The 25217-nt window shown below is 49.7% G+C and overlaps 3 protein-coding genes across 5 annotated transcripts; 2 read left to right on the top strand and 1 right to left on the bottom strand.

The window, feature by feature from the left end:
- Nucleotides 1-2118: 2118 nt before the first annotated feature.
- On the top strand, nt 2119-5305 carry LOC120905697 (xaa-Pro aminopeptidase ApepP). Of its 3 annotated transcripts, none has more exons than XM_040316707.1 (4): nt 2119-2396; nt 2725-3993; nt 4082-4389; nt 4487-5305. In XM_040316707.1, the coding sequence occupies exons 2-4, from the start codon at nt 2735-2737 to the stop codon at nt 4777-4779; spliced, it is 1860 nt and encodes a 619-aa protein (XP_040172641.1). In that variant the 5' UTR covers nt 2119-2396; nt 2725-2734; the 3' UTR covers nt 4780-5305. The 3 variants fall into 3 exon arrangements, with proteins under 3 accessions (XP_040172641.1, XP_040172639.1, XP_040172640.1); XM_040316705.1 differs by having other exon boundaries at nt 2635-3993; XM_040316706.1 differs by having other exon boundaries at nt 2120-2396; nt 2716-3993.
- Nucleotides 5306-5779: 474 nt separating this feature from the next.
- Nucleotides 5780-7638, bottom strand: LOC120905698 (protein LST8 homolog). The gene is made up of 3 exons (XM_040316708.1): nt 7422-7638; nt 7157-7302; nt 5780-7070 (listed from the first exon to the last, which is right to left on the bottom strand). The coding sequence occupies exons 2-3, from the start codon at nt 7271-7273 to the stop codon at nt 6189-6191; spliced, it is 999 nt and encodes a 332-aa protein (XP_040172642.1). The 5' UTR covers nt 7274-7302; nt 7422-7638; the 3' UTR covers nt 5780-6188.
- A 1847-nt stretch (nt 7639-9485) lies between these two features.
- Nucleotides 9486-16607, top strand: LOC120905696 (rapamycin-insensitive companion of mTOR). Its single transcript, XM_040316704.1, has 6 exons — nt 9486-10373; nt 10806-12898; nt 12982-13170; nt 13231-14873; nt 14939-15030; nt 15137-16607. Exons 1-6 carry the CDS (start codon nt 10328-10330, stop codon nt 16540-16542), a joined length of 5469 nt encoding a protein of 1822 aa, XP_040172638.1. The 5' UTR covers nt 9486-10327; the 3' UTR covers nt 16543-16607.
- Nucleotides 16608-25217: the final 8610 nt, after the last annotated feature.

The raw sequence follows: 25217 nt of genomic DNA, 5'->3' as shown, positions 1-25217 counted from the left end.
TAAGATGAAACTTGCAAGAAAAACACATGAAACACATTGCAAGAAAAGGATAGCAATATAATGATGAGTTGTAATACGCCATCTATTGATCAAAGCAATGAAGCTGTGGAGCTTTCATTTTTTTCTATGGATATTCAATTTTCCAGTCGTTTAAGCTTAATCTGTGGCGCTTGGGAATATATGATTGTATGTGTGGTTCTTCCATTCGTAACATCCCAAGCGGAAATTTCCGGACGATAACTCATACACTCTCATAATTTGACAAGCAATATATGATTGTATGTGTGGTTCTTCCATTCGTAACATTTCGCTCTCCAAGCCAAGCGTTGAAGCAGGTTATGTGTATTTCTTTTTGACTACTATGTTTAGTTTGCATTTAAATCAGTTGTGTTCTTTCGTATCGTATCATTCATATAAATACCAACAATTTAAAAACTATTTAACCTCAAAATGTCTAACGCTAGACGTGAAATGAAGATAGCAAATATGCCATTGCACGCTGTTGTGGTTATGTGCCGAAAAAAGTCTGAATCTCGTACACTATTTCGTTTGTCAAATCGTGCACGAAATATCAATCGAAAACACAGCCGAAAAGTGACTTTTTCACTCGCTTGGGACCTTATTTCCCAAAGTGGGTTCATTACAAAGTGGGTAGAAAGGAGGTGTCGTCATGTACAACAATTGGGCATCGAGGCTTTAGAAAAAAGCACAAAACCATGATCGACGGCAGTTGTCAAATGCGACGAATGTTGCTGGTATTTGGATATGATATATGAATTGTTTTCGTTTAATAAACATTTTTTTAGCATTAAAAATTCGTATTTTGCATCCACACTCCATAAATCGACATTTTACACGTTATAATGTAGCTGCTGCCTGTAAACAAATATCGACGGCTGTTGTCAAACCGAATCTCAAAATGGCAACATGCCAAACGCTAAGAAGACACCTCCTCTATATTCCAAGGATAATGTATTTAGAAGGTTGATTTTTATCGCTTTTGCTGGGCGACATTGTGGGGGACATCTGTCACTCTCTGCATACAAATTTCATTACCCCGCACCAGCCCTCCCCGGTTTTTATACCGGAGCCCCAGGAAGAGAAATGTCAAGTCGAGAAATGTCATTTTGCTCTGAACAACTTCACCTTGTCATTCATTACACCTAGCTATATTCCACCTTGGGTTCATTATACAGGTGGGCTTATCCCGAACAATTTGACAGCCGTGCTGTAGAAAAATGAAAACGAAATGACAGGAGGGGATTCGATCATTTGTTGATGTATGCGTGTGAATTCCAATGGCTGTTTTGGTTGATGTGTCGTAGTGTAGGTGAAAAACTACGTATCACCAAGGTGGAATATAGAGGAGGTGTCTTCTTAGCGTCTGGCATGTTGCCATTTTTAGATTCGGTTTGACAACAGCCGTCGATATTTGTTTACAGGCAGCAGCTACATTATAACGTGTAAAATGTCGATTTATGGAGTGTGGATGCAAAATACGAATTTTTAATGCTAAAAAAATGTTTATTAAACGAAAACAATTCATATATCATATCCAAATACCAGCAACATTCGTCGCATTTGACAACTGCCGTCGATCATGGTTTTGTGCTTTTTTCTAAAGCCTCGATGCCAAGGTGGAATGTATAATGAGGTGTAGTTATAGCGGTTTTGGCGATCCCCCCCCTGGGCTCCTATTTTGACAGATGGTTTTCCGCTTGTATATGTATTGATGGATTGTTTACGTTTTGCATGGTTAATATTTGGTGGAGATCAATTTGGGTGAATATTTTAGTTTATTAGAAAACTGCCCGTGATTTAAAATGGAAATTTTCCTTCGAGAACTTGAAGCGTTCGCCAAACGCGGAAAACTAACTGTCAGTTTTCTTCGTCGATTCTTCTTCCACCTAGCTGTCAAAACGGGCTTATAACTTGACCTGATATCTTTACGGTCCTTGCTCGATGCCCAATTGTTGTACATGACGACAGCTCCTTTCTACCCACTTTGCGTATCACAATCGAATCCCCTCCTGTCATTCGTTCGTCCAATATGGCCTTCCCGCCAAACCTATAAGCCCACCTAGTCCCTATACCCACTTTGTTATTTCCCACCGCCAACCCGCATGACGTTTCTGCTAGCAACATCGTTGCTGGCAGTGCGATTGGGAGTTTTATTTACTATTGTATGTTATTTTTTGTGTGTATGATCGTACATTTTCTGGTAGCCATCCTGTTCTCCGTTGGGTTCGTGCACTTTTCATTCAACAAACAATCCTAATCGTCCACCAAATTGCACTGTGGCTAACGAGAAGAACGGATTGTAGTTGCAGAAAAGGGAAAGCACTCCCGACTACCCATAAACCGAAAACTGCCTTATCATTCTAGAAATTGTGCGGGTATGTATGCGACTCCCTCTTGGTGGACTGGGTGAGCGAACGGGGGAGGAAACCTTTACATCTGCCAGATAAGATATGGTGGAAGTATTAGGGAGTATATCGCGTATAATGGGTAATCCATCATGACAGAGGGCCTGTGTCTAACTGATACCCGTGTGCCACTTGAATTGTATAGCTTTCTTCCCCTACTCTCCTCTTCCTACAACCCACCCGGCAACACCTCCCACGATGGAGATAGAGGGAGGTGATGCAGTTCGAGACGATGTCAGTCGACACGTAACACTTCAACCGCCATGAATAACGTACCGGTTTGTTCCAGCAACTCCAGCCCGGCCACGATGAAACCGACCGGCGACGTACTGACCGCCCTGCGGAATCTGATGAAGAACCTGCCGAACAATTTCGGCTCGATCAACGCGTACATCATCCCGTCGAACGATGCGCACCAGAGCGAATATCTGGCGGCGCGGGACGAGCGGCGCGCGTTCGTGACGGGGTTTGACGGTAGCGCCGGTACGGCAGTGGTTACCGAACGTGAGGCCCTGCTCTGGACGGACGGTCGCTACTACCAGCAGGCGACGAAGCAGCTCGACACCAACTGGACGCTGATGCGGGACGGCCAGCCCTCAACGCCCTCGATCGATGCCTGGCTCGCAAAAGCGCTCCAGCCCGGTGCGCGAGTCGGCGTGGATGCGAACCTGATCACGGCCGCCGCCTGGACGCCGCTGCAAACCTCGCTCAAGACGGCCGGCTGCACCCTGCTGCCCGTCGTTCCGAACCTGATCGATCTGCTCTGGAAGGAGCAGCCGGCCGTTCCGCACAATCCGTTGCTGCCGCTCGCCACGACTTTCACCGGTGCGACGATCGCGCAGAAGCTGGCGACGGTGCGCGAGAAACTCGCGGACAAGCGGGCGTCCGTGCTGGTCGTGAGTGCTTTGGACGAGATCGCCTGGTTGCTGAACCTGCGCGGCACCGACATCGACTACAATCCCGTCTTCTTCGCGTATGTGATCGTGACGCCGGACGCTCTGTACCTGTTCATCGATCCGGCCCAGATGCGCCCACAGGTGGAAGACCACTTTCGCGCGAACGGCGTCACGGTGGAGGTGCGCGGGTACGGCGAGGTACACGCGGTGCTGCAGGAGCTGGCGGGCAACAGTTCGACGTCGGCCACGCCCAGCGGCACCAGACCGTTGGTTTGGATTAGCTCCGGCTCGAGCTACGCGCTGGTCGCGCTCGTGCCGGAGGAGCGGCGGCTGAACGACATCACACCGATCAACCTGATGAAAGCGGTCAAAAACGAAACGGAAGCGAAGGGCATTCGGGACTGCCACGTGCGGGATGGAGTGGCGCTCTGCCAGTACTTTGCGTGGCTCGAGCGCTGCATGGCCGACGGCACGCCGGTGGACGAGATTAGTGGGGCGACCCGACTGGAGGAGCTGCGCAGCCGGCAGGCACACTACCAAGGGCTGAGCTTCACGACGATCAGCGCGTCCGGGCCGAACGGATCCATCATCCACTACCATCCGCTGCCGGAAACGAACCGCCCCATCACGGCGAACGAGCTCTACCTGTGCGATTCCGGCGCTCAGTATCTGTAAGTTAGCGGCTGGAAGGATTGGCGGGAAGCTTCAAGTAATGATTTGCTCGGTTTTGTTTGTCGTTTATATTTCCGCAACCCGAAGCGATGGCACCACGGATGTAACGCGCACGATGCATTTCGGGCAGCCGACGGCGGAAGAGATACGCGCGTTCACGCACGTGCTCAAGGGGCAGATAAGTCTCGGGACGGCCATCTTCCCGCGCAAGGTGAAGGGTCAGTTTTTGGACACGATCGCGCGAAAGGCACTGTGGGACATTGGATTGGACTATGGGCACGGCACCGGGCACGGCATCGGCCACTTCCTCAACGTGCACGAAGGCCCGATGGGTATCGGCATTCGCTTGATGCCGAACGATCCGGGGCTGGAGGAAAACATGTTCCTTTCGAATGGTAAGCTACACACACACACACACACACACACACACGCACGCACGCACGGCTACTTATTGCGGTGAGCAGGTTTGAGTAACAGCATTCTCACTCACAGAGCCCGGCTACTACAAGGACGGGCAGTTTGGTATTCGCATCGAGGACATCGTGCAGGTGGTGACAGCCAACGTGGGTACCAACTTTGATGGGCGCGGCGCACTCACCTTCCGCACGATAACCATGTGTCCGATCCAGACGCGGCTGATTGATGTCACACTGCTGTCTGCGAAGGAGCGCGACCATTTGAATGCGTACCATCAAACTGTGCTCGATACGCTTGGGCCTCTTCTACGCGAAGCAAACGATGTGGACACGCTCGCCTGGCTAGAGCGTGAAACGAAGGCTATATAAAAAGCGCAGAAAGGGAAGGGGGCGATTGGCAAAAGTGCATGTGTAGGGCAGGCGAGTAACGAGCATAGGGATGGCCAGCACCTGAGTCACTGGCTTCCAAGCGCACGAGAAGCGACAAACGTGTGCAGCCGATAATACCGTACTTTGGCGTGTACAACGACCCACTTTGAGGTCGGAAAAGGCCAAAATCAGATTCAGGGTGTTGTGTTATACACGGGTCGTTACTTTTCGATTACACCCGAGACATTACATCCGATCACAAACAAAGACAGTCTCGTGCATGGCTATCCACAAAGACACAAGAAAGAGTTGTGGAAACTGAAGAAACAAGTGATCTCACTGGTTCTTTAAATTGGTGATTCAAATTCATATCAAGGAATCACTTAAGGCATGAGGTCAAAAACTAAAGCTCAGAAAATACCCCAACAATATGATGGTAAACACCGATGGCCTTCCATTCGCTTGTCCTAGAAGTACGAAAATAAATCAAATTTTGATTTGAATCAAATTGATGGCATGGATAAAAGTTGTATATGTTATTTTTGAATTTTGTTAAGTTACAAGTAAAAAAAAAAAACTCATCCCGAAAGGACCTACCCGATTCCGATTCAGTGTTAGAAATCAATTCCGGAATCAGAATCGCTTCCAGAATCGGAATTGACCTGGGAATCGCAATTTGCCCCGGTAACGGAATCACGAATGACTCCAGAAATGGGATTCGCTCCGGAATGAGAATCAGTTCTTGAATTGAAATAAGAAGTATTAGAAGCGAAATCAGTCCGGAAATCTCTATGTGAAAGAATCCTTTACAAGTATATTTTGATTCTTTGCGGCTATGAATACGTAGTATCATTGGACCCAAACGCCTGCTCTTGTGGAGATGCCAAAACCGACTCCGTTTCAATGCCGAAGCTGAGATTTCGGAGCCAATTCCGATTCCGGAACCAATTCTGGACCTAACCTGGCATGGTATTCATGGAGTAATTAAGCAAAGACATTGTTCCATTTTGTATCACTAAGATTTGTGAATAATGTTTTCCTGGGTCCTTTTTATTCATCACATTCACCGTGGGGCAAGCAACACAACGGACTCACTCAGTTGGCACGCAATCGTATCCCAATCAGTGGAGTCATACCGTGTATTTTATAATCGTATTTAATTTGTTCGTTCGGTATGCTCGATCTGCGTAAATTGCCAATCGTAATGAGTCAAGTCGTGAAAGGTTTAAAAAAAACAAAGCGAATCTTTTGCATTTTCACTTTTTTTTACTGTTTTCCTAAACTATCTATGTAATGATTTGCTTTGCATGGCACAACATGCATTTTAAGGGAACGGGAGCGAGTTAATATTATTTGGTTTATTATACACAACGAGAAAAATACGAAAGAAAAGGATGATCCCCCCGGACCTAGTGGGTGGAGGACAGCCCCGTGCCGGTGACGTCGGTTGTGCTGATGGGCACTGGCTCGTCCCGGAACGCTAGCGCGGTAACCGCCTTCAGATGTCCAGTGTACTCGCGCTCGACCGTCTTGGTGTCGATGCGCCACAGCCGGGCCAGACTATCGGACGAGGCAGTGAACAGGTACTTTGAGTCGTTGTTGAACGCAGCGTCCCACATCCAGTACCGCTCGATGCGCAGTTCCGCGTGCAGTGTCCACGTGTCGGTGCGGTATATACGTGCCGTGCCGTCGCCCGAGCACGTCACGAGATAGTTCGAGTCCGGGCTGAACTTGCAGCGCAGCCCATACTTGTCGTGCGCCTGTATCTTCAGCTTCGCCTCGGACCGGGTCAGCTGCGTCTCCTGTTCGGGCAAGCCGGACCAGCTCGTCAGCGTCCAGATGAAGCAGCTGCCCTTGTTGTTGATTGCCGCCATGTACATACCGTTCGGGCTGACAGCCACGTCCAGTATCGAGCACTCCACCTCGGGCAGCAGGTGGTCGTGCTGGTCGGACTTAACGTCCCATAGGTAGATGCCTCCGCCCTGGTGCGCCATCAGCAGCTCCACCTGGTTCGGCAGCAGGCAGACCGCGTAGACCGGGCTCTGGCAGTCAAAGATACGCTTGCAGGCCGGGCTGGGAGAATTCATGTCCCAGATGCGCACCTTACCGTCCTCGCCCCCAGTAAACATCCACTTACCGTCCTCCTGGAACCCGACGCTCGTCACGTTTTTCGTCACGCCCTCGAAGTTGACGTTCGGATAGTTTGAGTTAAGATCGTACAGCCGGATGTGTTGGTAGCCGCACGCCACCAGCATGTTGCGCTTTGGTGAAATCTCTAGCGCGTTCACTTGCTGCGTGCGAAAGGAGGAAGGAGAGAGGGGCGTGGCAATGAAAATTAAATGAAATAATTGCAGAGTAGTTCAGCTACGCTACCTACCGAGTCTACATGCTGCATGTTGCGTATACATTGGCTTGTGTACGGGTGCCATACCCGTATCGTGTGGTCGTAGCTGCCGGTTACCAAAATCGGCTCATTGATCAAATCACCCGTCATGCTGGCGTTGAACAGTTCGGCAAATCGTTCTAAGCGTGTTGATAGTGCGTTTGAGTGGAAGTAGAAGAATATTCGGACATAAAATTTTCGCTCCAGTAGTTTGCGCGTCACCCACAACTACATCCTCGCGGAAATCCGCACTACCAACCAATTCCTTTCCCTTAGATTCGTTTTCGGATGCGGGGTTGGAATATTGCCTCAAAAACTCGAAAACAGGAGCGGTCTATTCCCCTTTGTTTGTTTCGCGTAATACGGACGACACACGAGGCGTAAATTTCTGGTGTAAACAGCAAGGTGGAATGTATAATGAGGTGTAGTTATAGCGGTTTTGGCGATCCCCCCCCTGGGCTCCTATTTTGACAGATGGTTTTCCGCTTGTATATGTATTGATGGATTGTTTACGTTTTGCATGGTTAATATTTGGTGGAGATCAATTTGGGTGAATATTTTAGTTTATTAGAAAACTGCCCGTGATTTAAAATGGAAATTTTCCTTCGAGAACTTGAAGCGTTCGCCAAACGCGGAAAACTAACTGTCAGTTTTCTTCGTCGATTCTTCTTCCACCTAGCTGTCAAAACGGGCTTATAACTTGACCTGATATCTTTACGGTCCTTGGTAAACAGAATTTCACACAATGTATGCGTGTTACGAGCGGCGGCGAGCTGACAGGGCCTGAAATAAGGAAAATCTGGAACTGTCATTGGTAGCTCTGCATACATGAGCTGCAACGTCTAGGGCCAGCTTTTGGTATTCGATTCGGAAATTAGTGCCTGCGGTCTCCAACCTGCGGCCCGTGGCGTGAACAGACGTGGTCTGTGAAACGACTATTATATTTTACTAGCTGGCCCGGAAAACTTAGTTATTCTCAAAAAAAAAAAACAAAAAACAAAAAAAAACATCATTGCTTTCCTTTTTGGGATAATTGGGTAAAAGCAAGGTGGAATATAGAGGAGGTGTCTTCTTAGCGTTTGGCATGTTGCCATTTTGAGATTCAGTTTGACAACAGCCGTCGATATTTGTGTACAGGCAGCAGCTGCATTATAACTTGTAAAATGCCGATTTATGGAGTGTGGATACAAAATACGTGTTTTTAGTGCTAAACAAATGTTTATCAAACGAAAACAATTCATTTATCATATCCAAATACCAGCAACATTCGTCGCATTTGACAACTGCCGTCGATCCTGGTTTTGTGCTTTTTTCTAAAGCCTCGATGCCCAATTGTTGTACATGACGACACCTCCTTTCTACCCACTTTGGGTAAAAGTAAGGCTCATACGGACGTCACACGAGGCGTAAACTCAAAAAGTTTACGCTTGATTTGTATGGGAGAGCGTTAACTTCCTGTCAAAAGATTATAGGGTTGTATGCAAGGTGTTATAAATGACAAGGTGAAGTTGTTCAGAGCAAAATGACATTTCTCAACTTGACATATCTCTTCCCGGGGCTCCTGTATAAAAATCGGGGAGGGCTGCTGCGGGGTAATGAAATTTGTATGCAGAGAGTGACAAATGTCCCCCACAATGTCGCCCAGCAAACGCGATAAAAATCAACCTTCTAAATACATTATCCTTGGGTTGTATGGCTGAAATTCAGTTTACGCCAAAGTTTACGCTTCGTGTGACGTCTGTATAAGGCTGGAAATAGACGAACCGAGATCGTCGCGGTACCGCGAAATTCGCGCCTTGTTTATAACAGTTGTAGAACAGTTGGGCTGTCAAATCTTCCGCGCCTCCAATCGCGCCTGCTGTTTCGCAGAGATATCCAACTTCGGTATTGCTGAGATTTTCGCGGTAGCGCGAACCGATTATTTTTACTTTTTCTGGTGGATTTGTGTGAAAACTCGTGTCGAGAAATGAGTTTTGTATTTTGTTTTTCATAAACTATGTTAAATAAATAATTTGATTCGCTAATTGATAGAAAATTATTTCTTCTTGGCACATTCAATCGTCACCAGACCTCGGATGGTTCCATACACGAACCGCGATTATCTCGGCTATCGGTCAGATTTTATAACATAATTGACAGCTCAAGTCATACGCGATTTTCGCGGTACCGCGATGATCTCGGTTCGTCTATTTCCAGCCTAACATCTTTGATGTTGTCTAATATTTGACCTCGTACATACATAGATCTTGAGCTTGCTTCTCATATTGATACACCTTGATCTGGTCACCCTATAAACAGGAATTGACAGCCGTCGGAAAATGTCGCATCAGTTGTAAGGTTCCGCGTAACCACTTGCCAAACAACAAGCGGACCAAGAGGGAGACGAATTAGGCCCCCGTTTTGTCTAGACACAAGCAGTGGTGAAAGCAAAGAAAAAAAGCAAAGAAAAGGAAAAGCTCTAGTTACGTGCACTCACCACAAAGACGCACGGAATATCTTCGACCAGGTGCGCGTGGGAACATAAAAGTGCACATCAAACCCACCACCCAGCACCTCTCGGCCGCTCCATTGCTTCTACCGCGCCACGCGGGGCTCTGATGTCAGTTCGGACCGGGCATCCCCTGCTCCGTTGGTGAGCGTCGGTTATTTTGATTGTGGCCCGCGGAGGTGTGCGTCGGGTGTAAATCCAAGCGTGCGTCTGTGTGTGTGTGTGTGAATATCTTTCGAAAGAACGAATCCTGCTATGCAACCGATCAGGTAGCAGCAACAGTCAACCTTACGTGCGATCGAGAAAAGACTAGGCCGTACGGGGTAGAGGGGGCGCGTCGATCAAAAAGCATCTTGCGTCGCCGATCGTCGGCGGTGGTGTGGCATATAGTGTGCCGGAGGTCGTGACCGAACCGTGAAGTGCGATCCCCGGGGTTGTTTGCCTAGCGAGGCAACCGCCACCAATCGCTGCGCCCATCAACAAAACTCATCGTCCATCAGCGCTACGCGAGACGAAAATAAATCCCGAAACGTCCGACCGGGGAGGGGACGCACGGGAACGCGAGGAAGCTTTACATTGGCAGTCCGAGCAATAGCGGGGGCATTGATAGCGAGCGCGTCACGGTAGAGTGGCCCATCCGTAGCATCCTCACAAACACACAAACACACATCCTCAAAATGGCCATGTCCAGCTGGATGATCCGGCGAAGCTTAAGGCAAAAAAGTAAGCGAATGTTTACTACCTCCTTCACACCCCGTTGATCCTATCATTACAGGTCTGACTGGTTGAAAGGTCATATGAACACATCCTCCGCGCCCCGCGTGCGCCCCCTGTGCGCAGTGTGGGAGTTCAGTGACCAATCGCAAAAACAAAACAAACAATCAGTACAGGAGGTGTACAGGGACGGCGGTCCGTACGGGGAGGAAAGAATGCTTTCGGATCGGAATCCCCCAGCCGAACGCGTGCCCTACTCCTTTGTGTATTGTATGTTTTTCAACAGTTAGCCTCAGTCTACCAGGATTAAAAATAACCAACCACCTAATTGCAATCTCATTCCTGTTTTCGTTGCTCACTCCACACCCTACCCCATCCGCTTTATCTTTTTTTTCTTTATGTGCACTGTGCGCCACTTATCGTTTCCGTTTTTTTTTGTAGATCGCCCCGCACCGGAAGACTGCTACCGACTGGACACGGACAAGTCACTACGGGAAAATGCGGTCGATATCTATGGCGGGCTCTGTTCGCCTCACACGACCGTGAACAAGCGGCTCAGCTTGTTGAATGGGCTGGCGAAGCTGATCGACCGGTGGAAGCGCGACGCCGGCCTGGACAGTGGTGCCTCGCTCGAGCCGGCGATCCAGCCGCCGGGCCGGTCGGTCGGGTTGCTTGCGGCCGAGCGGGACGCTTGTCTTGGGTATGCGGTGCAGCAGTGGGTTTGCTGTGTGGCACGCAGTCTCGTTCACCCGCTGCCCCAAATACGGGCTGGTGCGCTCCGGGTGATGCGCCGCCTGCTGCTAGCGCCGAGCGATCTGCGCGAGTTTAACCGGTTACAGCTGCCGCATCTCGTCTGCCGCAGCCTGGACGTGATGCTGCGGAATGGGGAGGAACGGCTGCAGGCGCTAAAGCTGGTGCGTAGGATGCTGGTGGTCGCACCGGAGGAGCTGCAACCGGCCCTCGTGCGCTGCCTGGTCGCACTGTGCGAAAGTGGCGCAGGCGGCATGGCCGGATCCGCAGGACCTGGCGGAGGTGCTGGAGGAGGTGGCGGCGGCGTTCCAGGAGCAGCAGGAGCGGGCGCAGGCGGTGCACATTCGGGCGTGGGAGGATCTGGTGGAGAGGATCGGCTGCTGCGCTGCTGTCTGGCGACTTTGTGCGAAGTTGGTGTACTGAATCCGCTGCTGCTGATCGAGTGTGGTGGTGTGGGCGTAATTACGCGCAGCGTGCTGGAATGCCACAGCCCGCGCATCGCCGAGAGCCTGTGCGGCGTGCTGCTGTACCTGCTCGAGTGGCCCCAGACGCGCGACATTGCGGGCGTGCGGTTGGATTGCTTCGCCGCACCGTACTGCGACTTTACGTACCGCATTGGCATCCTCGACCGGAACAAGGACGCGCGGGATCTGCGCTTCACCTGCAGCCGGTTGGCGCTGCTGTCAGTGCTGCGGTCCTGGGCCGGCACGATCGAGTTCTGCGACCCGCACCGACCGTCCGGGCTGCGCGCCTTCATCGATATCCTCTACCTGAACCAGCTCGAGATCCGGAAGGTGGTGCTGGATCTGCTGTACGAGCTGATCGGGCTGCCGCAGCCGGTGTGGACTGACGAGTACTCGGTCGCGATGGCGGCGGTGGACCCGGCCGAGTATCAGGACGCGTGGCGCCTGCACGAGGGCTTCGTCGCGGCGGAAGGCATTGCGATCCTGCCGAGCCTGGCCGGGGCCGTCCCGAACCTGTGCGAAATCCATCTCGCCCTGCTGCTCTACTGCTTTGTCGAGAACGGGCTGCTGAACGCGCTGATCGAGGTCATCGTCTCGAGCGACACGCTCATCTCGGTCCGGGCGACGATACTGCTAGCCCGCATCACCCACCAGCTGCACTGTCTGCTGCCGGCGGAGCTGTGTGCCCGGACGCCTACCGCCACCCTGCCGATGCTGGTGGCCCGCGCCATCGAGGGGAACCATCAGGCGCGGGCGGCCATCACCGCACTGCAGCAGCACCACCTGATGCTGCAGAACCGACCGGCCAGCTGCAGTCTGTACCTCGACTGCATCATCCAAAGTGGCGAGCTGATTAACACCCGTGCGTTTCGGCGCGAGCTCGTTGCACCGGTGCGAGTCGCAGGAGGGCAGGGCAGCCCGTTGGGGGTGGGCGGCGTAGCCAGTGCATTCAAGTACGGCACGCTGGATGGGCTGAAGCGGTCGCGGCACGACTCGAGCAGCTCGAGCGGTGGCGGCATCGGCAGCGGTTCGGCCGGTGGCACGTTCGGTGGACTGTTCGGGAACATCTTCCTGAACAGTAGTGGCGGCAGCGGCGGTGGCGGTGCGTACGAGTGGAGCGCCAACTACGACGGTTTTTTACGGGACGTGTCGCGCACCACCAGCCGCACCGGTTCGATGAAACGGTCGTCCAAGCGCAACATGCTGCAGCAGCTGTGGGCCAGCATTACCGAGGGCGACCGGTTGCTGAAGGAATCGAGGGTGCTCTCGGTGAAGGATGCCAACCTGTGGGACTGGGACATTATCATCACGATACTGCGGGTGTGTGTGTGTGGTAGCATAGTGTTGGGAGCAAAGCGGCAAGATACGGTTGTTTAATATCGCTTGATGATTGTTCTTTTCAGTCGGACTTGTTGGGCACGAAGCTAGACGAACAGAATACACGCTTTGTGCGCCGGATTGTGAACTACTTCAAGCCGAGCAACAACCGCTTCTCGCACCAAGACTTTGCGCATCTCAACAGCAACCGGCAGATGCCAGCATACGTAACAGCTGGGCTGGAGCTGATCGATGCGATGCTTCAATCGACGGAGGTAAGCTCGGACGGGCTTTGATCGAGCTCTTGAACTAACATAATCCCCCTGTGTTTCCAGCTCGAGTACATACGCATCCTGACCGATCTGTTCACCGACATCAGCCGGCAGCTGCTAGCAATTCACGCGAAAAAGTCCGCGCACGAGTGTCTGTTCAGTCCGCTGCACATGACCGGCACAATGTGCCAGCACTACTTCCTGTTCATTGGGCGCATGTGTCGGACGGAGGGCGGTCTCGAGATACTGCGCAACACCGACGTGTTCAAGGAGCTGTCCACGATCGTGCTCAAGACGAACCACCTGTGCTACGTGAAGCTGATCGTGTCCGGGCTGGACTACAGCCTCGAAGGCGAGCCGCGTGTCATCCTGGCGAAGGCGCTGCTGCGGCACCCGTCGCCAAAGGCGCGCCTGTACGCAACGCAGATGCTGCGCGTGCTGCTCCGCGCCCGGCTGCCCAACTTCGAGGTGTGGGGCATACAGCTGATGCTGAAGCTGGTCGCGGCCATGCTCGGAGACGGCCAGGCTCGCTGCGTCCAGACGGCAGCGCTCGAGCTGCTCGAGGAGGCGTGCTACGAGCGGGCCTACCAGGAGGAGCTGGCACACTTCTGGCCCCGACTGGACAAGCTCGGCCATCGCGGCAAAATGGTGATGATGCGCTTCTACTCGATCCCGCGCGGAATCTTCCATCCTGAGGCACACACGGTGCGCGAGCTCGAGCAGTGGGTCGCGGTGTACAACGAGCAGTACGTGCTGCTGGTCGAGGCGGACACGCACGCCCACCTGACCCAGCATATACGTACGGAGGACGGTACGTACAGCAGACGGCACGTGGCAAGCGGTTCCCCGGGCGAGAGTGGGGGCGCTGGCGCCCCGAACCTCGCCCCGCATCTGTACGGGCAGCTGGTGCAAACGAGCAAAGGTTTCTCACAGCTGCTGACGCACGGCCGGCTGCTGGAACTAGCGGAGCGGGTCCGAGCGAGCCAGTGCAGTAACGAGCGCGACTGCCTGCGGCTGAAGGCGGCACTGTGGGCCCTGATGCATGCCTGCACGAGCAAGGAAGCTATCGAGTACTTCACCGAGCACGTACCGTGGCTGCTGGCCCATGTGGTGCAGCTGGTGCGTAGTGCGGACGTGTACTCGATCCGGGCGACCGCACTCGGTGGGCTCTGTCTGGTGGCGAGCACGGCCCAGGGTGCCGACGCGCTGCGTACGATGGGCTGGGTGGCGGTGCGGCACGACCGCAACACGCACTGGCCGGTGACGGAGCCGAACTATTGGGAAACGGCGGTGTCCGCATCGAGCGCCAGCAACGAGAGCGACTGCGAGGGCCCCGGGCGACGGCGACACAGCTTCGCCTCGACCGAAGACGACAGCACAGCCAACAGCATGTCCTTTCCGGCCTCCTCCTGTCTGGTCTCGGTGACAGGGGAGCTTTCGCCCATACCGGGTAGCTCGCACCCGGGCAGCGTCGAGCGGGAGGTCATCAGTGGTCGCAAGCACCATCGGCATCTGTTCCACGTGCGACGACCCTTGCTCTCCAGCTCGTCTGCGGATATGACCGATCCGGAGGATGTGCAGCAGCTGCTGGACGGCAGTGAGCGGCTGTTTTCCTCCTTCCGCACTCCTATGTTTATCGAACCGAGCGAGTCCAGTGCCAAGATTTGCAGTCTCGATCGCAAATACCATCGCCTCAGTTTACAGCAGTAAGTTGAACAGTAGAAAGCGGTACGCACATGGGGATTCATTCGTTTCTTTTAAATCTTTCTAGCTACTCCTTAAGCGAGGATGGACATCCCAGCGTCAAGATGAAACCTTCATTTCACCCCACCAAGTCAAATACGCAAGGACCTTGTTTTATCGGTAAGAGAGTTAAGCTAGAAAACGGCACGAACCATTCCAATTGGTGTCAGAGTAAAATAAAAATTCCCCTTTCCGTTGCTCTTTTTTTTCATTGCCCTCCTCTCAGGAATTTGTTTCCCGCTAGACATAATGGAGCTGTTCCCAGAGCTACAGACACGTCGCTCACTGGCGCTCGGATCGCTGGTACAGCTAGATCGCTCCAAAACGCGAACCAAAGACACGAGCAGATCGATGCAGGTGACAAAGGCGCGGGTCAAAACCGATCCAGAGGTGCACGAAGGCATTGTGGTTGATTACGAGTGCGAGGCAAAGGGCTTTGCGTCAGCCCATCCGTCGTTCAGTTCGCCCTCGTCTTCCTCCCAACACGATGCGAATCCCCACGACACTACGGAGGACGGTCAGCCGCAGTGGTGGTCGTACGCCATGCACAACCTCTCCCAATGCGTCCGTTGTTGCCGGAGCAAGCGTCCGGAGGAGAGCTGGAACCAGGCGGTCGACGCTATTGACCGACCCCCGTTAGACGAAACGATCGCCAATAACGTGCTGCGGCACGTGCAGCGTATGGCGAACCCAGTGTGGAGCAAGCAATCCCGCAGCGTCTTGCTTGATTTAAAACAGTCTCACCCGACCGCCTTCCAGAACGTTTGCCTGTACTCGGAGGTGTGCCGGCTGCTCGGCTGCAACACGTACCGGCTCGGTTCGCGCCGCTTCCTGCAGGAGCTGTTCCTGGATCTCGACTTTTTAGGGACCGGCAATCAATCAATGACCGATGGCGCCACGAGCGGTAAGCAGCAGCACCAACAGCAGCCACAACTCATGTTAGCCGCAACCACTGCCAAAGCACTCAACACCCCGCTCCAGATCCAAACGCAGAATCTCCCACCGTCGGCGGTGCCGAGCAAGGGGCCGCCGCTCGCCGGTGGCGTCGCCTTTCTTCTTCGCTCACCACCGCTCGCCAGTGTGCACGAGGCGAGCGTAGAAAATTTGGACGAAATGTCGTCCACGCCGAAGCTGCCAAATGCACGGACTACAATTGTTGTGCCCGAGCCACCCCCGACCCGGCAGCCGGCCGAAGAAGAAGTCACCATGCGCTTAAGTGAACCCACCACCGTTTACTCCTCGTCTACCACGCTCCCGCCTACCGTTGCCCATCGACCACGTTCAATTGGAGCGCAAAGCTGCAGCGCTGGTGCGACGGCCAGTACGCGACCTCGGTTCAACACGCTCGAACTGGACCTAAGCTGCTCACGAAACAAATTTCCAATCCGGGACCGAAGCAAGAAACACGACTTCTCGCCGACGACACCGACTGGGACGCACCCTGCATCGACTTTACCCTTGTCCGCCAGCAGCTCGTCAGCCTCGTTCATCAGCACTGGCAGTGTGTCCGTCGTGACCAGCCCGACGCAGGCATTACCGGGCGCATCGGCCACCTTCGGTAATCTGTTCTGCGAGCAGCGGTTACGGCTCAAGTCGTCCAAATCGGAGGCAACCCTCATGAAGAACAAGTAAAAATGTAAAGAGAGAGAGAGAGAGAGAGAGAGAGAGAGAGAGAGAGAGAGAGAGAGAGAGAGAGAGAGAGAGAGAGAGAGAGAGAGAGAGAGAGAGAGAGAGAGAAAAAAACTTGGAGAGAGAGATAGAGAGAGAAAATAGAAAGATATAGAAAAGAAGAGACAGGTGTAGAGAGAAAAACAGGAAGAGATAAAGAGAAAGGAGACAGAGAAAGAAAGATAATTAGAAAGAGAGAGAAATAGAAAGAGAAAGAAATAGAAAGAGAAAGAGAGAGAGAGAAGCAGAGAGAGAGAAGCAGAGAGAGAGAGAGAGAGAGAGAGAGAGAGAAAGAGATAGAAAGAGAGAGGGATGAAACTCTGTCTCCATTGTCTAGTCAGGAGCCTTGGATAGCTAGATAGAGGCACTTTGAAATGTTCGAGTAAATTTACTATATTTGATTATTTTTGAAATATACATTGCATACTATTCTATTACAAGGCCATGATCGTTATCACTTAACAAACGAAATAGAGGAACCAGATCATTCCATTGAAGTTGGAGCAATTCCAAAGATACGTTAGCTGTAGGAAACGACTATGCTATCTGCTCAATACCTCCTTCCAACGTGCGCGCTTATTTATTCTGCGATACATCGTATTGGATGCATTCCTATTGGACCTATTAATACTACTGCGAGTACAAAAACGGTTTTTCTCCAACCTTTCCAAGAACCGGGAGCATGTCGATTTTTTGTACGAAGTCGATGCTGTTGTATTAAACAGCAGTATGAAATTTGCAAGAGCCGGTTTTGTAGTACAGTCGTCAACTCGTACGACTTAACAACATGCCCGTCATTGGTTCAAGCCCCAAATAGACCGAGCTGCCATAAGTAGGGACTGACTATCCTGTTATGGGGGGTAATCCAAAAGTCTCTGAATAGCCAACCTCACAAGTGGTACAGGCAGGCCATGACAGATAACGGTTGTTCAGCCAAAAGAAGAATAAGAAGAAGTAGAAAAAGAAGAAATTTGCTAGGAGCAGTGCTGCAAAATGTCACTATCAATGTCATAAAAAATTTGACTGAAACGAAATCGATATCAGCGTCACGTACTCAATTGTGATAATCAGAGGTGATACTCAGAACGATTGGTGTGACTAATATATGCTCATGACATGTTTGCGACCATCGCTTGGTCAGTCACTTTATCATGACTTTTTTACTATGAGATCAATTTTGCAAAATGTCACTGACATAGTCATTACAAATCCTGGCTGAAACAAAATCATCTCCAACTCGCGACATTTTCAGTCGGTGATCATCGCGATGATCATGGGAGATATGCGGTGCGTGCGAGTAGTTCCAAGAAACAAAATGAGCATATTTTCTCACTCTGTTTGACCCGACAGATAATCAAAATAGATAGAGGGAGAAAGCATGCTCATTTTGTTGCTAGAGCCCATGCGCCAAGTATATTCCAAGAATGTCGCGATTATCGCCGACAACAATGTCGTGACCAAGTGAGTGACCTAAAGTTGGGTGCTAAACTAAATGTCACCAAGCATGTGATTGATTCTCCAACAGTTTGAGTATCGTCACTGATCATCTCAGTTGTGTACGTGATCTGATTTGAGCTTCATTTCAGTCATGAGTTTTGATGACTGAAACAGTGGCATTTGGCAGCATTTTTCGCAGCCAGAAAAAAATCATGATAATGCTTGCGCCGGCATTAAGCTAAGCTTGTCAGACAGAGTATCGCGTCGGACTCAAGAATTCACATGTCGTGTTCAGCATGTCATGACGCACTTTTATTGACTATCAGCAATGAGCATCAAGCTACCACGGGTATGTTCATTGTTTTCGTTGGTGAAAATCTCGTGATACTCATGACATTTTGCAGCACTGGTAGAGACACCTCTAAAGCGGCATTGAATGCCTGTTGGACAGTATTGTCCCTTAGAGAGTTCGTGTTGAGCCGTGGCTGCGTGTTTATCCGCCCCCATTGGCGATTTTACAACGTGGGGCATAGTGTCCGTATTGTAGTGTGTATTTGGCATGCTTCTGTGGCTTTCCGTATTTTTTTACACAAGGGACAGGGTGACTGGACTCGCGCCCAAGTAACAGTTTTATTTAGGGTCGGGTTGCCCCGCAATAGTCAGGCAATCAGTTTTCCAGGATGCCCACGTTCGTCATCCGCCCGAGGGGTATGAATTAGTCCGTGTATCTAAGCTTCGATTGTTTATTGACTAGTGATGGGAATAGTTCCGAAAATTGAGGAACGGAACGAACCTGCCAATTTGGAGAAAAAGAATGGAACGCGGAAGGCAGGTTCAAGATAACCTGCCATGGTTACGCTTTTTCAGTTGCTCACTTTATATATGGATAATTTGAAAGTCACCGGTCTGGTGGTACAGTCGTCAACTCGTACGACTTAATGACATGCCCATCATGGGTTCAAGCCCCGAATAGACCGTGCCCCCATACGTAGGACTGACTATCCTGCTATGGTAACAACAAGTAACTGAAAGCCAATCTCACTTCACTAGCGGGTACAGACAGGCCTTGACCGACAACGGTTGTTGTGCCACAGTAGAAGAAGAATTTGAAAGTATCCATTCAATATTGTGTAGGATCTTTTCAATTAACAGTTTCATTTCAAACAAAGGTAAATAATAGTTTATTGAATGTGTAAATCAATTCTACCTTTAAAAGAAAAACGCAACCCGCTATGCAGTACATTTTGTTATTAAATGGTCAAGACATTTAGTTTTTTTTTGTTTTTAATTTATATTAATCATTTTTCTCTTTTTATATTATTCAAACTCGAGCCGATTGGCTTCATTCGCCTTTTTTTTTAAAATAATTTTATTAATGATATACTTAAAATCTATTATTCTTCTTTGCAAGCCAATTTGTGGCTTGCAAATTACCTTTAACCGGGTAGTCTCGGTTTACTTAAAGCTAATATCTGTTGATTTTATTAAAAATTTGGTTTGGTTAAAAAGATGAGTGGCGTGTGTGCGTGTGTAGGTTAAGATTATTGATTACACTTTAAGGCTGTTCGTTTGCATCAAAACGTCCGCAATATGAAACATAAGCTCGAGACTGTCGAAAGAATCATATCAAAATTAAACCGCGTTCGTTTGTAGCGAACAGTAATAACTTTATTAACCAATGAACCACGCTTCAAGACAAACCCTTCGGCTAGGTTTTTTCAGTGTACACCGGATGTGCATACGGTTGCGCCGGCACACCGTATTATCGGCAATTATGACGCCACGAGGGGTCCCACTAATTGGTACAAGATATACCTGCCTCGAAAAAACTGCTGATTAGCCCGATAATCAGCGGTTTTTGTGTTGCTTAGGTAGGTGGAAAGCACCATTTGCTGCTGTAAAGCCACCAAGAATTTATCAGCATACAATGCATAATGGCGGTGAGTAAACCGTCGTACAGGATCCATCGTCGGAGGTTTTGTTTCGAATGCCCGGTCCCGGAGCTGACGCTTCCCGTCCCATAGTGCTGGAATGATTAATTGGTGGCGCTCAGTAGGCGGGCTAGGAGACTATGTATACCGAGTGATGGTCAGTTTCTATGAGGAACCGTCTCACTTCCAGGAGATGCGCTATGTTGACAGGATGCGGGTTGCTGACTGTTTTGATGTCTTCAGTAGTAGTTGATATGACTTTTTTATTTGTCATTTCTGCTAAACTGGTACGTGTTATACTCGCAAATTACTAATTGAAGTTACAATAAAAGGGATATGCCCCTCACAGCAAAACATAAATGGAACACATTTTGCGGGTGTGCCCGTAATAGCTTTTCGGTGTCCGACTGCCGGTCATTTCACCTTTCAGGTGCCCGTTAATTTATGCAATTCAAAATAATTAATGCGATTAAATGCAGCTTCTCGAGCGAGAGAGCGAGATCGTGTTGTATTTTGGGTCAGGCTGTGCGTAGAAGCAGCGCGCCGGAACCAAGATAATACTTTTAACGAGAGGGGGTTGGAAGTAAGCGCAGATCGTGGGGACCGGCAACCACATTAACCATCAGAATGATAGATTAGAGCACAAGCGTGCAAGAGGAGCGTGTCTTGCATCGTTGTAAGCTTAGATCGAGCCGATTCATCGGACGCCGACCGAAATGCGTCTGCTGGGCGAAAACCGGAATGGCAAACAACGATGAAGCCGGAGCGCCTGTTTCAAATGCATTTTGAATGTTTTCTGCCAGGCTGAGCTGCATTTATTCGAGCGATAAAATGTATCCACTATCAGTGCTTTTGTTGAAAGAGCTGCCGGGTTTTTAGAGGATTGCACAGCACCGCATGCTCGTTTTTTCATGGTTCTGTCTGCTACCTGCCTAGTGGATATTAATCAGACGACGAACCTTTTTATGCTCAATGCACATCCGTTGCACGAGACTTGTGAATGCAAGGTGATTTTTTTAGAGTAGAATTCATCGAAAGACTTGAGTTGTGAGGTGAGTGTATGGATGCCGTGAATCATTAGCATCCCTAAGAGTATCTTGACATACGAAACGAAGAGTCGTTTGAAGCTCTCTGTATCATTTGTTAAACTGCGTATTATCCTTCTTGCCATTACAAACCGGGTGGAAGGAAGGAATGAGAAAAGCTTGGTGACATTTGCCTTTTCTGAGCATACGACGGTAGCATTGTAACGCGTCCCAAATCCGAAATGTCATCAGGTGTATCGTGTCATCGATTCCTGGCCGTCAGGTGCTGCTCCGCCTCGTCCAAATAGTCATCATTCTTTCCGCGCGTTATCGCTCGATAGATCGATCGTTCGAGCTGTGTTAGCCGTTTCTCTTGTCTATTTCCTCAATAATTGTTTAGGGTTTTCTCTTTTAATCGGTTCCATTTTTGTTCCCTCCCTTCTGCTCAGAAAAAAAATGTTTTCCCAACGCCGAAGGTGTGTTACTACAGTGTGCCTTTCTTCATTTCGCTTCTTTGTCCTATTGTTTTTTCGGCATTTTTCGTTGTCTTTCTTTCTTTGGGTCGTGACAGGGTATTGGCGTATTTGTTTGACTACTTTACTTTAATGTAACATCTTCTCGTTCAAAAACTAAACCATCCGTTAGCATGACATATTGCGCTGTATCAATTTTGGGAGGATCCGGCGTACCGCATGTCTCACTGTACACCGTGGCTATTAATTATCTTAATTGTGTGCTTTATCTGCTGGACGATGGAGCGTGAGAGGCGTCTGTTTGCAACGCTAATTTTTAATTTCCCTATTCACCCAACACCGATCGGCGAAAGCATAATTGCCAAGCACGCTGTGAATTTACAGTACTTGGGAAGGCCGCATTCTTGTCACAAAAAATCCGCACCAAAATTGTTGTTGTGTGTGGAACACGACAAAGCACGCAGTCGAGCCTCAATCGTGCGGGCTGAGTGGAGACCGGTGACATCTAATTTATTGGCAATTTAATGCGTATTTTATGGAGCCATAGAGATAGCGTTAAGTATTCATTTACATTAGCTTTATCGCCTTAGCGTTTCGCAGTTTTGGGGAGGTTGTCGTTTGGTTTATGCTTATGCTGCTGCTGTTGCATCTTTGCCATTCTTCCAGTGTATGCTTTCGTCAAACGATTGCATCAGGTTTAAGCACAATCGTGAAGATGTTTATTGTGTGTTTTGTGTTGTGTTTCTCACGTTTGTTAGAAAGCCATGCGAATGGTGCAATTAATAAGTCGTATAATGGTCGTGGAAATAGCGTTGGTTCAGGTGAGTTTATCGCTTAATTTGCAAATACACGCTTTTAAAAGTGACTGGGTAATCTGGCTGAGGTTTCGGTACACTGGATCGATGGGAACCGATACAGATTGGAAGGCACCCATGACAACATCTAGCTGTTTCTGTTATGTCTGACTGTCCTTTCTACTTAGATTAATCGATACAAATCGAACCAGACTACTCCTGCTCGTGCACAAACCCGGCCTATAATGATTTCTATAATTCTGCTAAATATTGAATGCCAATAGACTCATTAACGAAAATCTTGTTAAATTTTATAAGGCTCGATTCCAACACTGAATCGCTCCTCCTCGGCTAACCACATACCCTCGCCACTGTGTTGGACAGTATTCTCACAGAGATTGGCCCAAAACTGTGTAAACCCGCCAATCTCTGAGTGTGGATGCGGTTGTAGAATTCCCTCTCGTCAATGTTGAACATTTTATTCTGATCTTTCCGCTGCGAAGGTCGCGTAGTTCTGCTTGTTTAACAATTTCAGCAATCTTACGGACCTCCCTCGTAGATCGATTTCCCAATTGGTTGGTACTGCCTCAATTTACCAATCTTTGTCCGTGTTGCATTGGTCCGGCTTTCTAGACGTCGTATCCGCCGGGCTTTATCGCCTTGGAGTGTTGACGACTCTGTCTCATTAAGTGAGCCCGCACTCCTAGCGTTCGTACAATAGCTATTGCAGCTGAATTCACGATTAACTATAGAACCTCAATGTTGTCCACACTCTTCGAATGCTGAGTCTTTTCGATGATACTAGAACTCGCTAATAGTATCTAAATCCGGTTGTATTTTTATCATTAATTTAAATTTAAATATTAGTTAAATATGAACTGATCTAATATTATTGTTCATGATCGGCCCTACGTTGTGATATTTTATGTTAAAATGCAGTGAAAATTGCTCAGGGTTTAAAGGTGACCGTTTGGCGTACGCGTCAGTATATTCCGAATCCTTTAACGACAATTTTGTTCTTAGCCTAACGGACCTAACACTAATACATCGAAAATTCAAACGCAACGCTAACGCTTCACGCAGTGAAAATACGCACACAATATGCTGGATGAACGTAGCCCTAGCTGTCAAGACGCAACAATAACAAAAGACGTAAACATACTCCTCGCCTTGATGTACCATCAACACTAACACTAACACTAACTCAGACCTGACACAAACCGCGTGGTTTTCTTTATACAACGACGAAGTGCGGTGCACAAACATTAAATCGACAAATACGGACATTTCGGTTACGAAGCTGCTGGCAAAGTGTTATCTCCTCTCTCTTCTACTGGCAAAGGACATATTTTAGTTATCGGACGCTTAATTAAACCCTTCATCGTGCGCAAGGTAACTACTCGCACCAGCCCGTCCGGACCGGGGTGCACCTCTATCACACGCGCTAACGGCCAACGGGTACTAGCCAGCAACTCGTCCATCAGGATAACCATTCGACCGGGTTGGATTTGATCTGCCTGCCTGGCAACGCGCGGGTCCTTTTGCAACTCTTGCAAGTACTCCTTTTGCCAGTGTTTCCAAAACTTCTGCACCAATAGCTGCAGCTTCGCCAAGTGATCATGTGCATTAGTGTGTGCCATCGTCATGTCAGGGTCCGGAAGTGCCGTCAATGAGGAGCCTATCAAAAAATGAGAAGGTGTTAGTGCGACTAAATCATTGGGATCATCCGTAAGCGGTAAGAGAGGACGAGAGTTCATAGCTGCCTCGATCTGGTGCAGCACGGTGTAGTAACTCTCGAAGGAGAGCCGAGTACTTCCGAGGTGACGGAACAGATGACGCTTGGCCGTTTTCACCGCAGCTTCCCAAAGGCCGCCAAAGTGAGGAGCTTTCGGTGGAATCATGTGCCAAGAGAAACCCTGGTCCGCGCACGATGAAGCGATGGTACTCTGCGCAGCTTCACTCGTCAAAGTCGCAAAAAGCTCTCGTAGCTCATTTCTCGCTCCCTCGAAGTTTTTTTCCATTGTCTGAATGGAGATGATCCGGAACACCTCTCCTCGCCGTAAACCTCCGTAGAGCCGCGAGAAAACCGTCAGTTGACAGGTCTTCCACTAGCTCCAAATGCACCGCCTTTGTTGCAAAGCACACGAAGACACACAGGTATGCTTTCAACGATGCTGCGCGCCTATGCGCAGGTTTTAGGTACAGGGGACCTGCATAATCGACCCCGGTAACAGCAAAAGGCCGGCTTGGTATAATTCGGGCAGCGGGCAGCTGGCCAGTATGCTGCTCTGCAATAGTAGGCTGGTACCGAATACATTTTATACAGCTCCGAACTACGCTTTTGATCAACATTCTTCTGTTTAAAGGCCAAAACCTCTCTCGTATAACTGACAGCAGCAACCGTCCTCCTCCGTGAAGAAGCATCCTGTGATCATGCTCAGCAATCGAGCCAATGGATGGCCCTTCGGTAGCAGTTCGGGATGTTTCGACTGATACGGCAGCTGTGACAAATTCAGTCGTCCACCAACCCGGATGATACCCTTTTCGTCCACAAACGGGGTGAGTCTTTTCAGCTCTGATTGTTTTTTGACCCGCTTTCCTCCTTGCAGATCGCGTAGCTCCTCAGCAAAAGACTCACGTTGGGCAAGGCGTATTAAAGCATTAACTGCTGCTGCTCGCTCCCGAGCGCTGAGAACTTTACGAGATGAAACGTCCCTCAGTTGCGAGATGAAAGAACGAGATGAAACGTCATTCCCCTCGCGGGATCGTAAAACTCTTCTTCCTCTTAATTGTCTTAGATGAGGGAGCATGGCAATGAATCGCATACAATAGCTGACAACGTTCACCAGGCGAGTATAAGATGATCAACACAGAAACAATTCGTTGTGGCATACGGTAACCGCCGAAATTAACTCCTTCCTCTCTTGCTCTGCCACTACAGGAATGCTTTGTGGATTGGGCATGGGCCAAGCATCTTGC

The sequence above is a fragment of the Anopheles arabiensis genome, chromosome X, assembly GCF_016920715.1.
Source record: "Anopheles arabiensis isolate DONGOLA chromosome X, AaraD3, whole genome shotgun sequence".
Lineage (NCBI taxonomy): Eukaryota > Metazoa > Arthropoda > Insecta > Diptera > Culicidae > Anopheles > Anopheles arabiensis.
Note: the sequence above shows the minus strand (reverse complement) of the source record. Positions and strands in the feature narration are given on the sequence as shown.

Excerpts from the sequence above, each read along its gene's own strand:
- LOC120905696 (XM_040316704.1), top strand. The coding sequence starts at position 10,328 with ATGGCCATGTCCAGCTGGATGATCCGGCGAAGCTTAAGGCAAAAAA. Across the intron at positions 10,374-10,805 it reads GCGAAGCTTAAGGCAAAAAA|ATCGCCCCGCACCGGAAGAC; the intron begins GTAAGCGAATGT and ends TTTTTTTTGTAG. Across the intron at positions 15,031-15,136 it reads GCAAGGACCTTGTTTTATCG|GAATTTGTTTCCCGCTAGAC; the intron begins GTAAGAGAGTTA and ends CCCTCCTCTCAG.
- LOC120905697 (XM_040316705.1), top strand. The coding sequence starts at position 2,690 with ATGAATAACGTACCGGTTTGTTCCAGCAACTCCAGCCCGGCCACGATG. Across the intron at positions 3,994-4,081 it reads GATTCCGGCGCTCAGTATCT|CGATGGCACCACGGATGTAA; the intron begins GTAAGTTAGCGG and ends CGCAACCCGAAG. Across the intron at positions 4,390-4,486 it reads AAACATGTTCCTTTCGAATG|AGCCCGGCTACTACAAGGAC; the intron begins GTAAGCTACACA and ends TCTCACTCACAG.
- LOC120905698 (XM_040316708.1), bottom strand. The coding sequence starts at position 7,273 with ATGACGGGTGATTTGATCAATGAGCCGATTTTGGTAACCGGCAGCTAC. Across the intron at positions 7,071-7,156 it reads ACATGCAGCATGTAGACTCG|CAAGTGAACGCGCTAGAGAT; the intron begins GTAGGTAGCGTA and ends TTTCGCACGCAG.